The 14,229-nt window shown below is 22.2% G+C and overlaps 6 protein-coding genes across 6 annotated transcripts; 3 read left to right on the plus strand and 3 right to left on the minus strand.

The window, feature by feature from the left end:
* Nucleotides 1-1,238: 1,238 nt before the first annotated feature.
* Nucleotides 1,239-2,231, plus strand: PBANKA_0314700 (replication factor C subunit 2, putative; the record flags this gene model as incomplete). The annotated part of the gene is made up of 1 exon (XM_034567419.1): nucleotides 1,239-2,231. The coding sequence occupies one exon, from the start codon at nucleotides 1,239-1,241 to the stop codon at nucleotides 2,229-2,231; it is 993 nt and encodes a 330-aa protein (XP_034420030.1).
* An 880-nt stretch (nucleotides 2,232-3,111) lies between these two features.
* On the plus strand, nucleotides 3,112-4,439 carry PBANKA_0314800 (conserved protein, unknown function; the record flags this gene model as incomplete). The annotated part of the gene is made up of 4 exons (XM_034567430.1): nucleotides 3,112-3,818; nucleotides 3,939-4,003; nucleotides 4,117-4,182; nucleotides 4,321-4,439. The coding sequence occupies 4 exons, from the start codon at nucleotides 3,112-3,114 to the stop codon at nucleotides 4,437-4,439; spliced, it is 957 nt and encodes a 318-aa protein (XP_034420031.1).
* Nucleotides 4,440-4,770: 331 nt separating this feature from the next.
* PBANKA_0314900 (SUZ domain-containing protein, putative) lies at nucleotides 4,771-7,065 on the minus strand (the record flags this gene model as incomplete). Its single annotated transcript, XM_034567441.1, has 1 exon — nucleotides 4,771-7,065. One exon carries the CDS (start codon nucleotides 7,063-7,065, stop codon nucleotides 4,771-4,773), a length of 2,295 nt encoding a protein of 764 aa, XP_034420032.1.
* A 1,717-nt stretch (nucleotides 7,066-8,782) lies between these two features.
* On the minus strand, nucleotides 8,783-10,297 carry PBANKA_0315000 (rRNA methyltransferase, putative; the record flags this gene model as incomplete). Its single annotated transcript, XM_034567452.1, has 4 exons — nucleotides 8,783-9,066; nucleotides 9,285-9,336; nucleotides 9,445-9,876; nucleotides 9,998-10,297. 4 exons carry the CDS (start codon nucleotides 10,295-10,297, stop codon nucleotides 8,783-8,785), a joined length of 1,068 nt encoding a protein of 355 aa, XP_034420033.1.
* Nucleotides 10,298-10,850: 553 nt separating this feature from the next.
* Nucleotides 10,851-12,350, minus strand: PBANKA_0315100 (ATP-dependent RNA helicase DDX47, putative; the record flags this gene model as incomplete). The annotated part of the gene is made up of 1 exon (XM_034567463.1): nucleotides 10,851-12,350. One exon carries the CDS (start codon nucleotides 12,348-12,350, stop codon nucleotides 10,851-10,853), a length of 1,500 nt encoding a protein of 499 aa, XP_034420034.1.
* Nucleotides 12,351-13,321: 971 nt separating this feature from the next.
* Nucleotides 13,322-13,722, plus strand: PBANKA_0315200 (small nuclear ribonucleoprotein Sm D2, putative; the record flags this gene model as incomplete). Its single annotated transcript, XM_034567474.1, has 2 exons — nucleotides 13,322-13,456; nucleotides 13,552-13,722. 2 exons carry the CDS (start codon nucleotides 13,322-13,324, stop codon nucleotides 13,720-13,722), a joined length of 306 nt encoding a protein of 101 aa, XP_034420035.1.
* Between the last annotated feature and the right edge of the window lie 507 nt (nucleotides 13,723-14,229).

Raw genomic sequence — 14,229 nt, forward strand, 5'->3', positions numbered from 1 at the left:
TATTATAAGTTGTTAATAATATAATATATTATACGTTTTATATGATGTTGAGTTGAAAATAGTGTAGAAAATTTATCTAATCTAATTTAAGCTAATTATGATTTTTCAAACTTTATATTAATACCATTCATGTAGTATTATAAAAAAGGATAAATTAAAAAAAAAAACAAAGGACAATATTTATATTATTGCAGTTATATTAGTTCTATAAAATGGTGGCTTATTTATAATATTTAAAAAAAAAGCCAAATAAATAAAATGATTTATTTTATGGGTATATGTATTATCTATACATATGATTAGTAGGATTATTTAATGGGATATTATTGATTATTACAAAAATATAAGGATATATTTTCATTTTTTATATTTATACAATATTTAAAATGGGGATACATAAAAAAACTAACCCATAATTTATAATATAAACTTAAAAAAATGTATTAATTTATTTTATTACATAAGTACAAAAAATATTTAATTTTTTAATCTCTTTTATTTATTGCCATCTTTCTTTTATTATAATGTAAAAACATTAATTTTATATGTAGCTTCATGTAAAAATATATGCAAAATTTATACGCACATTTGTATATGCATATTTATGAGTGTGTGTGTTTTCGTGTGAAAGGTTTGCATATTATGAAAATAAAATTCACTTAAAATGGTAAAACATTGTAAATAATACAAATTGATTATTAAAATAATGGGGATACGATCATAAATATTATATATTAATATAATATATACACATCATTTTTTATTTAATTTGTTTTTTCCATATGCATAATATTTTTATGCCTATAAGATTCTTAAGAACATGTGTAAAGGGAATTAAAATTTTTGCATAAAAAGTATCGCATAATATTCTAAATTTGAATAAAAGTAAAATCATAGAAATTAAAAATTAGGAAATATGTAATGATGTTTTTTTTTTATAATATTATATAATTAATAAAAAAAAATATTTTGGCTAGCTAACTTTTTATGAATATTATTTTTTTTTGTTTATATTTCTTATGAATAAATATGCACGGATATGTATAGATATATTTTAAGGAAAAATTAGTATATTATTGGGTTATATATGATTTAGTCGATTTTACTATTTGGTAATTGTGTGGTTATTATTACGGGAAAAAGTTTGCTTTAAATTTGTTTTGAGGAAAAAAAAAAATATATAAGTTGAATGCAAAATTAATTGGACATATATATTATTATTTTTAAAGTTTGAAAAAATGAGTAACTTACCATGGGTAGAAAAATATAGACCAAAAAAATTAGATGATATTGTTCATCAAACAAATGCAATATCAATGTTAAAGGAAGTTATAAAAACCAAAAATATGCCTCATCTAATATTTCATGGTCCCCCCGGGACAGGGAAAACATCAGCAATAAATGCATTAGCTCATGAGCTTTTTGGAAAAGAAAATATTAATGAACGTGTTTTAGAATTAAATGCATCTGATGATCGTGGTATTAATGTAGTTCGTGAAAAAATAAAAGCATATACAAGAATAAGTATAAGTAAGAATAAAATAAATACTGAAACGAATGAGCAATTACCACCATGGAAATTAGTTGTTTTAGATGAAGCAGATATGATGACAGAAGACGCCCAATCAGCTTTAAGACGAATAATAGAAATATATTCAAATGTAACAAGATTTATATTAATATGTAATTATATTCATAAAATATCAGATCCTATTTATAGTAGATGTTCATGTTATAGATTTCAAGGGATACCGATAAATATAAAAAAAGAGAAATTATTATATATATGCAAAAATGAAAATATCGATATTTCAGATAATGCATTAAGTAAAATAATTGAAACAACTCAGGGAGATTTGAGAAGAGCAGTTTCTGTTTTACAATTGTGTGCATGTATTGATTCTAAGATTACAGTGGATTCTGTTTTAGATGTATCTGGATTACCTGGCAATGATGTTATATTAAAAATAGTAAATTCGTGTAAAATGAAAAATTTTAAAATTTTAGAAAAAACAATTCAAGATATAATTGAAGATGGTTTTGATGTATCTTATATTTTTAAAGCGTTGAATGAATATTTTGTTATGTCTCAAGATATTAATGATTCTATTAAATATCAAATATTAATGGAATTATCTCGACACGATTTTCGTTTACATAACGGTGCTACAAAATATATCCAACTTATGAGTTTTGCATCTTCAGTCCATTCATTACTGAATCAAGCATAAGTTGAAGCTTTTGGAAAAGAAATTACGATGTAATATGTTTCGTTATATTTATTGAAAAATATTATATTCCTTTAATGTGCCGGCATATAGTTGCCCGTGTTTATTTTCCTCTGTTTTTTTTTGCATATTTTTCCAGACAAACCAAACAGTTGTACATACAAATTAAAAAAAAACTTATATAATTGATAAAATGACTTATTTATATTTTTTCATGTGAATAGGCTTTTATGTTTACATGAATTAATTTCATGGGGAGTTAAAGGAAGGTAGAATATTTACTAGTTATGAAAATTCGATTAAATTTAACTTCGTTTAAATAGCATTGGTCAGGTTCAATAATCTACGCATTCGCATACATATATACATTCATATATAGAGGATATGTGAGCATTGTACAATTGTTTGTAATATTTGCAATAATTCTATGCACACATATAATAAATTATTTTAAAATAGAAAAATGTGTAATAATAATATATTTTTATAGTAATAATAATCAGCCTAAATATATATTAAAATTTATGTGTGTAATATATAAATTGTATAAATTAAGAGAGTGAAAATAGTTAAAAATATATTTAAATGTATTTTTGTTTTATTGCTTATTTTTCGTGATTATATAAATGTATCTCGAACTTTCAAATTCGTTGCAAAAATGAAAAGTGAAAAATGTTTTGAATATTTTAATTTTAGTATATTTTTTTAGTATTATTATATGATAAACTAATTAAATATTTTAAATAAATTTAAATTAGACAATATAAATATACTATTTCATTTTTAGCGCGATATGGATACAAGAATTTGTTGACAAAAATGATGAACAAAAAAATAAACATTCAAAAAATATAAGATTGAAAAATATATATTTAGTAATAAAATGACTAATTTGAATATACTGGAATTAGATGAAAATATGGATGAGTTGGAAAATGAAAAAAATAATAAAAATATTGTTATAAACAATTATAAGGAAAATATAGGAAATATATTTCAGTATATAATTGAAATGATAAAAGGTAAAAATAAACTAAGGAAGCTACAATTAAAGATAAATATATATTGTATAAAAAGATTTGTAGACATAATTAATAACACATGCTTATTAATAAAAATTTTGAATGAAATATATGTAATTTTAAATAAAGATAACATTGAAAATTGGAATAATAAGGGGAATGGTTACAAAGTTATTTTTTTGTGGTTATTGTTTTTATATATAACGTCTTTTTTTACATTTTATTTTCGAAAAATTTTTATAATGAATATTGTCCCAAATAATTATGATAATTTATTTAGTCTATATAAAGTTTTTCAGACAATTAAAAATATAGATTCAAATAATATATCAGTTCTTGAATTTTTTGAAAAATTTCAAAAAACATATTTTATAATAAATAAATTTTTTGAAGATATTCCCCAATTTTTTTTATGTTTATTATTTTTTATATTAAATGGAAAAGATTGTTTTTTAATATTCACTATGATTTGTCCTTTTCTTTTTTTTTCTTTTGGACTTCTAAACCATGGATTGGGACTTGGCGGTTTGGTGAGATCGAGTCTTTGGGCGTCTTTTCACTCGATTGAGTTAGTAAACTGGAAAAAAAAAACTCAAAATAAAAAATAAAATAAAAAAAAAACACACAAAAGAATGGGAAAAAGTGCATTCCAATTCATTGAGCTTATCACATTCATTATCCTTTTCAGCGACATATTCATAAAATATGATGCTGCACCACCAAACATGTTTTTTTTTTTGTATTCAAGTATTGGTAGGGGAAATAAATCGAAACATGATTTTGTTCGTTGTCCTTTTTTTGTTCATGTATTTTTTTGAAGTTTGTTCATATTTTTTTGAAATCTGTTCATATTTTTTGAAATTTAGTTTTTTTGGGGGGATCGATTATGACCATTGTTGTGAAGAATATTGTCACTTCGCTTTGGATGCCATGTAATAAGGAATAGGAATAATAATAATTGCACAATTTAAAAATAAGATGATTTTCATAAAATATGCACAATACACTCTTTATATGACGAGAGGTATAATTTAAAAGATTCGACATTTATATTTTTAAACCTTGCGCAGATATTTATCTCCAATTCTCAGTATTACTGCTTATGAGCGGTATTTCCCTTTTGTTATTTTTGTATTTCTATTATTTTGAGGAAGAAAGTTTTTATTTAAATCCATACTATTGTTTGTAGACAATAAATAAAACTTAGTTTGCATTTCGAAATGATATAACATTTAGAATTTTAAAATGAAATTTTATTTTATTTTTTTTAAATGATGAAATATTTAAATGGTACATAAAAAAAATGGATAGTTGGATTCAAAGAAAATGATATCCTTGTGAAATAGTAAAAATAAAACAAAAATTATTTTTTTTCTTTTTCTTCAAATATTTATATTATTGATACAAAAAAAAAATTAGAATAAAAAAAAATATAAAGTTGTGTATGCAATATAATATATAACAGTATTAGGATGTTAATTATAAAAATAAAGTAAATATATTTGTATGTTTATATATAATTAGTGAAGAGAAGGAAAATCAATATCATATCGTTTAGGGTTAAGCATTAAATCATCATTTCGATCATATCTTTTTTCATATAATGATATATCTCGGCAATATTCTAAATTATTTAGCATATCGTTAGGATAATATTGTTGAAATGTTGGAATATTATTTATAAAATTGTAGTTAGAATGAGAATTAATATGTGCATTATTTACTATTAATGGGGAAAATTTATTGGGGCTATTAAAATTTGTTTGCATTTTGTTAGGAATAATAATAGATGGTTGGGGGTTTAGTGTAGAATTATTATCATTTATTGTGTTTTTATTTATTTTTTTTTTTTTTTTTTTTTTTTTTTTCTTTGGAGTTGTATTCGATTTTTCATTATTTGTGTTAATATTTTGTTCATCTATTTCACTATTTTTTATTTTTGTATCATTAAAATTGATTAATTCAGGGTCAAAATTTATGTTGGTATTATTTGTATTTTTTTTTTCTGATTTCTTTTTCGATTTTTTTTTCAATTTTTTTTGAGATGATGTTGATATTAATTGGGTTTGTCCCTCTTCATTATAAATATTTATTTCATTTTTTATATCCAGATATTCAGTGTTATTATTTGTTGGTTCAATTCCATGGGATGGTTTTGAAATATTTGATGGAATTGTTGGAGGTGTGCAATATTCATTTGGGGAATTTTTGAAAATTTCTAATTTGTCATAAGAAATTGTATTATTTTGCAAAGTCTTTCCAGTTATATTGATATTGGATATTGTTTTTTTTTGGGGTCCCTTTCCCTTTTTATCCAGATTGTTATTTTGGCTAGTATAAAATTTTTTGCTATTACTCAATTTTACCTTATTTGGATTTTTATTATGAATATTCATAATTGATTTACTAAAGCCAACATTTATAGGAGCATGATCCTGTTCATAATTAATATTTTTTTCTTTTATAGATTGATTATTATAAGTAATGATATTGGGAGAGCTTTGGTTGTTAGTGTTTCCATTCATATTTCTACAAATATTCTTTGTAACATCACGAATATTATTAACGTCCATAATTTTTTCTTTATTTGTAGCATTTTCGGTTAGTGGAGTCATATTATTATCATTTTTTACCTTGCTTGTTACTATTTTTTTTTTGTTATTTTTCTGACTGTTCATATTATTTTGATTGTTAAAGTTAGTAATGTGATTAGGGGGGTTGTAATTTGGATTATATTTATTACCGTTTGGGATTTTTTTATGAATAATTTGTGAATTATTAAATTTCAAAAAAGGAGGATATCCTTGTATGTTGCATGGATAGTTAGGATAAATTGAATTAGCGTTAGGTATAAGATTACAATTAATAATATCAGGGTTAATTTTATTTTCAGAATGATTGAACATATTAATTGTTGTATCAGTATTGCAATAAAATTGGGAAGGTGGTAAATTAACAATAGGGTTAATATCAAAGATTGGCATATTATTATTTACATATTGCGGGTTAATCATATTATTATATGTATTATAGTAATTGTTCATATAAAAATAAGGATCAATGTGTGAATTTGTTAGTGAGTTATTTAATGGAATATTACAAGGTGGAATAATATATACGTTATCATTTTTAAGTGTGCGTGGTATAATATTTGGAATAGTAGAATATGTTGAATTATTTTTTGTGTTTTTGTTAAAATTGGAAAAAATTCTAGCTCTAATTTTATTATATTCTTGCTCTCTTTGTTCTAGTGTTTTTTCTCCTTTTGTATTTTTACCATTTAAATTATATTTATTTGAATTATTTTTATTGTTATTTCGTCTATTAAAATTGTTAGTATTTTCATATTCGTTATTATTATTTAGAGTACCCCCTTGGTAATATTTGTTGTATTTAATTTCGTTTCTTTTTAAAAGTACAATTTTTTTTTTTGCACACACTGAATTCTTCATGGAAATATTAAGAGAGTTATCATTTGCAATTTCTATGGTGGTATTGATATCTTCACAAGTTTTTTGATTTTGACAAATATTATCAATCTCCATAGTTTGGTTATTATTTTGATCTATATAATTTTTATTATTATATTTGTTTGTTTTAGTTAGTTTATCTGTATTTATTTCATTTTTAACATTATTTTCTTTATTGGTTTTTGTTATTTTGCTATTTTCCGAATTATTATCATTTGCATTATTATCACATTTGACATTATCCCTATTATTGCCATCCAGTTGTATGTGTTCTGATGTATCTATATCTGTTTTTTTATTTTCATTTTCGCATATATTCGTATTTTGTTTTTTACCTACTGACATCATGTGTGTATATTTGAATGTTTTGGTTTTTTCCCCGCTATTTTTTTACAACACTTTTTATTTATTATGGTGGAAAATTACAACTCTTTTTTCTTTTATTTTAGAAGTTTTAGTTTTTTAAGAGATCTTATGAGAAAAGAAAAAGTATGATCACTATGTTTTTGTAACAGTTTTATGTTTCGCTATTTAGCGGGAATTGATTATTTTTTCTATTTTTTATAAGCTTTGGAATCAAGTAAAAAAATAAAGTATCTTAAAATAGGTATTAATACAATTTTATATTTTTTTAGTTTTCGTTTTTTTTTTTTTTTTTTCTGTATCCTTTGCCCAGTGTTTATATTAAAGTTATTGGAAAAAAGGGCAGTCCGTATCGAAAAAAGCAAAAATCATAATGAACAAATTTAACGAAATAAGAATTAATTTACATGGATGTTATATATCGATTATTGCTTTGTTAGTTCATTTTATTACTTGGTTTTTTCCCTATATATTTTCTACAATTATTTTTTAAATATATAATTCAATAGGTATTAATATATACATAACATACAATAAAATAAAAAGTAGAATGCATTTTAATTATCCGTACACTGATAAAAAATAGTGCAATAAAATACATGTATTTTCTTGGGGGAAAATAAGTTCATTAATTTTCTATATATATAATTTTTTTTTTATTATCATTTTAAAGATATATATATGTATTATCAATATTTATATGTATGGTATTCTTTCAATTTTTATTTTTATGTACTTGCATGTAATGCTTTGTTTTTGTACAATTTTAATATAAATAGGGGTATATAAAAAGGAGAAAAAAACGAGATTGCTATTAAAATGATATGAGCTGTAGGTATTCTTTAATAATATATACAATAATAATGAAAAAATAATCACAAAAACGTGCTTATATATTTTATATAAAAGTATAGTAGTCTGTATGAAATAAATTTCCTAAGATCATATTGTACAATCCGATATTAATATATATGTGCATAATTATATATCATAATATATTGAAAAAAAATGATTTATTTGAAATTAGCATAAATATATAAATATGAGTATTTTTAAGTATAAGAAAAATCGGAAGGTAATTTTCCATTTAAATTATTTATATAATTAAGGACGCTGTTTTTATAAAATTTATTAAAAAATGCATTAATGCATATAGGTTGTTTTTTTGACAAAATTGTAAACATTTATGTTAAGCATACACACAAATATAGAAAATATAATGGATAAATATGAACATTTAAGTAATACTGTTTTTGTATTATATATATTTTAACAATAATATTATACATATATTGATATGCCTTAAATATATGTGAAAAAAGAATGATATAAAATAAGTAACAAAAAAATATAGACAGTTTAATGTACTATTCTTACTATCTTATTTGTAAAATATAATTTTAAAATGGAATGAAAATGTGAAATTTTCCATTTTTGTGTAAATAAATAAATATATATTTATTTATGCATTGGTCAGGCTGTTCATATATAGTAACATATCTGTGTGAATCATTTTTTATTACTTGTTCATAAAACTGTTCCAGGTTAAGGGGTACTAAATCAAGGGAATATTTGTATCGAGAAAAATGTTCAAACCAATAAATATGTATGCATGTATGTATATATGATTAGTAATTTCAAAATTGTGAATTTGTTCGTACTTTTTGAATTGAATGCATTCATAACTTGGTAAATGAGTTCATAGCATGTTGGAATGGAAGTGGTGTAGAATAATCGAGCATACATTGTTTACATTAAGACTATTAACAATTATATTATCATTTGTATTTTTTAAATTGGGTTGAATATTTTGTTCATCAAATAAATTATTTATATAAATGCAAATGTCTGAGTTTTTTATAATGTCCTCATTGAGCCCTTTACTTTCATTACCTAGTATTATCATCACTTTTTCATTTTTATTTATTTTCACATTTTTAAGTTCTACAAAATTTGTCATTTGTGTATTATTCTTTGGGGAGCCTTCGATAGATCAGGGGAGAGAAATTTAAAAAACGAAAAAAATGTAAATTCGCATATTTTCCTGAACAGGTCATGTATTTTTGGTTATAACATTTTTGTTCATGCAATAATACGCACCAATGGGCATATAATATATATATAATAGGATTTAAAACTTTTTCATAAAAAATAAAATGAGGAAATTTTTGTACATATAGGTTTATTTATTAATATATTACTTGTAGAGAGTATGGTGAATCCTTTTTCTTTTAAAGATGAAATAAAGTTTTCCTAAGAAAAAAAAAATAATAATAAATTTAAAAAAAATTGTATATGGTAAAAGAGTGAATATTTTTATGCATTGTACAGGAACATTTACGTTAGCTCTCTTTTTCTAACCATATTATTTACATGAAAAAAATTTAAATATTCTGAGGCCCCAACACTTGAATGTAGAATAGGTGTATTTATTTTGATATAATTTTTATGTTCCCCTTTTTTTCTTTTCCGTTTTAAAAATATTGATTCGCCCCCAAAAAATAGAACGGAACGACAAATATTTCCAACATTCATATTATCATAAACATTATGTAGACAAATATATATATTATTATTTGTTGTTTTTTTAGAATTTATAAAATGTCTATAATTTTTCATATATCTATAAGTAGCTTCAATTATAATGTCATTATGGGGAAAACCCCCTACTAGTTCACACATTTCATTTTTTGTTTTATACACAACTTGTATATTTCTCTCTTTTATTGTATTTAGAATATAATCATAGGCCTCTTTGTGAATTTTCTTACTTCTTTTGATGTTTTTGTTAATCTATTTTGATCAGAATAAAATAAAAAAATGTGATACAAACATATAAATGAATCAATGGTGCTTCCATTATAATTTATGTAGGTATGTATAAATGATGGTTGATATATTTTAAGATACTTACTATAGCTTTATCGATTTTTCGTTCATTTTTTTTAAGGACTGAATATACTGAATTCAAGCCATATATGTAATCAATGTCATTTTTATTTTGTATATCGAGAAAATAATTTCTTTTTATATTTGTTGATATATTTTTTTTTTTATCATTATATAAACTGAGTAATTTGTATTTTTTTTTATTTATAGGGATAGATACTCTATCGATGTTAATTCGATTTATATTATGATCATTTTTGATAACAAATTTTTTAATATTCAAGAAAAAAAAGAGTATAAAATGTTTAACATATTTCTTTTGCATATGGTTGTGTTAATATTATTTCGAGGGTTATTCAATTTGTAAAATGTGAATATGAAATGATTTCAAATATGACATAAATTTGTTCTATTTCAATTTTGTGATATGTAGCCATTTGCAAAAAATATATATATATAAATTCAGGGGAAATGGCGTTTTATTTTCCAATTTTGTGAAAATTTCAAAAGTTTATCAAGTTGATATTACAAAATAATAATTATAGTTTAAGCTTATAGATAGAACATTTAATAATTTTTAATATTTTTTGTGATTTGATCAAGAATATGTAATGCATATATATGAAAAGAATAATATGTAGCTAAAGAATCGAATTTGGTTTAAAAGCTGATTAATTTTAAAAATAATTTTTTAAATAGGATATGTAGAATTTCACAAATTTGTATATAATTTTTTAAGGGAATATATTTAGTTAAAACAAATTAAGATAATAAATAAAAGTGTAAAAAAAAAATAAAGAAAATTTGAAACAAAAAAATGTAGAATATATAAAACAAATTATTTGAGATGAATTTGTACATGCATAAAATGAATATTATTATTTTTTTTTTTTAAATTTATTTTTTTTGTATAATTCTTGATTTTCTTTCATCTCGATTTCAGATAATCTTAAAGCTTCAAGGGCTTGATTATGATAAACTAAAACATCATGTTCATCAATGTCAGTGAACTTATCAATTTTTTTATTTAATTGTTTTTCAATAGTTAAAAACGTTTCAACATCATATTGAGTTACAAAAGTTATTGATTTTCCAGTTTTACCAGCTCGGGCAGTTCTACCAACTCTATGTATATATTCTTTACATGAGCATAAATCAAAATTAATAACAATTTTAATATTTTGTAAATCTAAACCACGTGCACCAACTTGTGTTGAAATTAAGATATTATATTTGTTTGTTTTAAAAAGATTTAAACTACTTAATCGTTGATTTTGTGTTAATTTTCCATGCAAACAAATAGACTTTAATCCTAAATTTCGACAAAAAAAATTTAATTTTTGAGCAGTTGCACAAGTATTGGAGAAAATAATTATATTTTTATTTGTATAATAAAAACATAAACTACATAAATAAGTGTATTTATATTTTAATGGTAAAAATATATAATTTTCTATTAATGTTTTAACTGTGCTATATTTATTTGATACTTCAATTTTAATTGGATTTTTAAGAGATGTTTTTTTCAATTTGGCTACACTTTTAGTCATCGTTGCAGAAAATAAAAATGTAATTCTATTTTTTGGCAAAATTAATAAAAGCTTGTTTATTGATGATTCAAAATCAAGGGATAATAATTTATCAGCTTCGTCAAAAACCAAATATTTTAAATTTTTTAAATTAAAACCTTTTGTATTATTTAAATGATCAAGTATTCGTCCTGGTGTGCTTATAATAATATTAGGTTTTTTAGCTAAATTTAAAGACTGAGTAACTATATCTACACCTCCAAATATTGTACATATATTTATTAATAAGTTTGAACCTAATGCTTGTGCATTTTGTGCTATTTGAATACATAATTCCCTAGTTGGTGATATTATTAAAGCAAAAAAATTTTGTTTTTTTAATTTTAATTCTTGTAGAATAGGTATTATGAAACACGCCGTTTTACCACTTCCCGTTTCGCTCAATCCTATAATATCTCTTTTTTGAAACATTAGTGGTAAAACTTTTTGTTGAATTAGAGTTGGCTTTTCCCATCCAAGTTCTTGGATACTTTGTAAAATTTCTTCACAAATATTTAATTGACTAAATGATGTAATTTCTTTTGTTTCGCTATCTTGGTTTTGCTCATTTTCATGGTCTAAAGGGTTATGCTCGAGTTCGCTTTGATTTGAATCGTTATTTATTGGTTCGTCTTGGTTTGATTTATTTTTTTTGTTTATTAGCTTGTTTTTAATTTTGTTTTTTTCCTTTAATTTTTCTTCATATTCATTTTGCATATTTTGAATGTCCATTTCTTTTAAGATTTTATAATTTTTGTTTAATTTTTTATCAAAATTTTTCAAAACGTCATTAATGTTGTGATGCTTCATGGTTTTGGATTTGTCACGTTATATCGTATTTTCCTTATTTTTTATGTTTATCGTGTTTTATATGTTTATATATATTTATCATGTTTTTTAATATTTTATATATTTATCATGTTTTTTAATATTTTATATATTTATCATGTTTTTTAATATTTTATATATTTATCATGTTTTTTAATATTTTATATATTTATCATGTTTTTTAATATTTTATATATTTATCATTTTTTTAATATTTTATATATTTATATTTTTTTTTTTTTTTTTTTTTATCAACCTATGAGCGGAACGGGAGGATGCTGTGATAAGTATGCATATATTGTTATGTAGAAAAATGACAAAAAAATGTGGAAAAAATTGAGGAAAAAAATGACAAAATAAAGTTTTATGTTTTACAAAAGCGTTATTTTTTAACACAATTTTGACCAAAAATAAAAATTAAATAAACCGGTTATGCAAATATAGTAATAAGAATATACATAAATTGTTCACTATATATATGATAAAATCCATGTTTTTGAAAAAAATAAAAAAATATTAGAAAGAATAAATATCAATTCATTGTATGGTAATTTTTTATATTATTAATTTTACAAAATTCAAACAAAACTTTTTAATTAATACAAAACTAGAGTGGAGAATAAACATTTGCAAGCTTGATATGCAACACAGTTTCCATATCCATAATATTAAGCAAAATAAACAAATTAAAAAGTGGCATATTATTAGGGTAAGGCCATGAAATGTAACGAAAATAGTGTACATAAAATTTGGAACAAAAGTAGAGTTAGCTTTGCTTTGGTGGCTAGTATTTTATGGATAATCGCTAGTGTTCAGGCATTTTATGAATAAATATGATCATAGTATATATATTAGTTGATTGAATGTTATATTTGATATTTACGTTTTTATTATTTCAGGAAAGATCAAATTTTATAAGTCCTTTTTATTTACTTTTTAATTTAGTATAAAATATGAAAACTGAAACACCAACTGAAGAAAATAGAGACAATCCAGAAAACGGTCCTTTGGGGCTGCTTTCAGAATGTGTTAAAGATAATGCACAGGTTTTAATAAATTGTCGAAATAATAGGAAGCTTTTAGGAAGGGTAATGAAAGAGGAACGGACAGTTTATACATGTTACATAATATTGGATAATATAAATAATTGTGTTTTTTTTTTTTTTTGAACAATTTAATACAGGTTAAGGCATTTGATAGACATTGCAATTTACTTTTAACCGAAGTTCGTGAAATATGGGTTGAAGTAATTAAAGATAAAAAAAAAAAAAAAAAAATAAATAAAGATAGATACATTAGTATACTATTTTTACGAGGTGATTCGGTTATTTTAATTTTGAGAAACCCTAAATAATGTAAAGGATTGAATCTCATATATACAAATTTACATTTTAAATAAATATTTTTTTTTTTTTTTCAAATGGATTAAAATTTTTAATTGCTTAAAAAATGCAAGGGTGCCTGTATTTTTTTCGCAGTTAAATGATAAATTTGCAATATGCGCAGGTTTATTTCACTTTATTTATTTTACTTTATATACTTGCTTTACTTTATATACTTTACTTATTTAATAAACAAATTAACATTTTTTATATGTGGGGATGTTAAAATCTACACACTCAGTTATAAAGCAGTGTGTTGGACATTTCAACTTTCTATTTTATAATTTAAGGATAATTATCGAAATATATAGAGTATTTATTTAGGATAAATAAATGATCGGTTTATATAGTTCTGAATCGATTTACTTTATCATGGATTATTATGATTATTTTTTTTTTTACAATTTTAAAAAAATAATGAATTTACGATAGCTGGTTTAGAAATAATGGAGTGAATAAAATTTTGTCTGAAATTGTAA

This window comes from Plasmodium berghei (assembly GCF_900002375.2).
Source record: "Plasmodium berghei ANKA genome assembly, chromosome: 3".
NCBI classification, from domain to species: domain Eukaryota; phylum Apicomplexa; class Aconoidasida; order Haemosporida; family Plasmodiidae; genus Plasmodium; species Plasmodium berghei.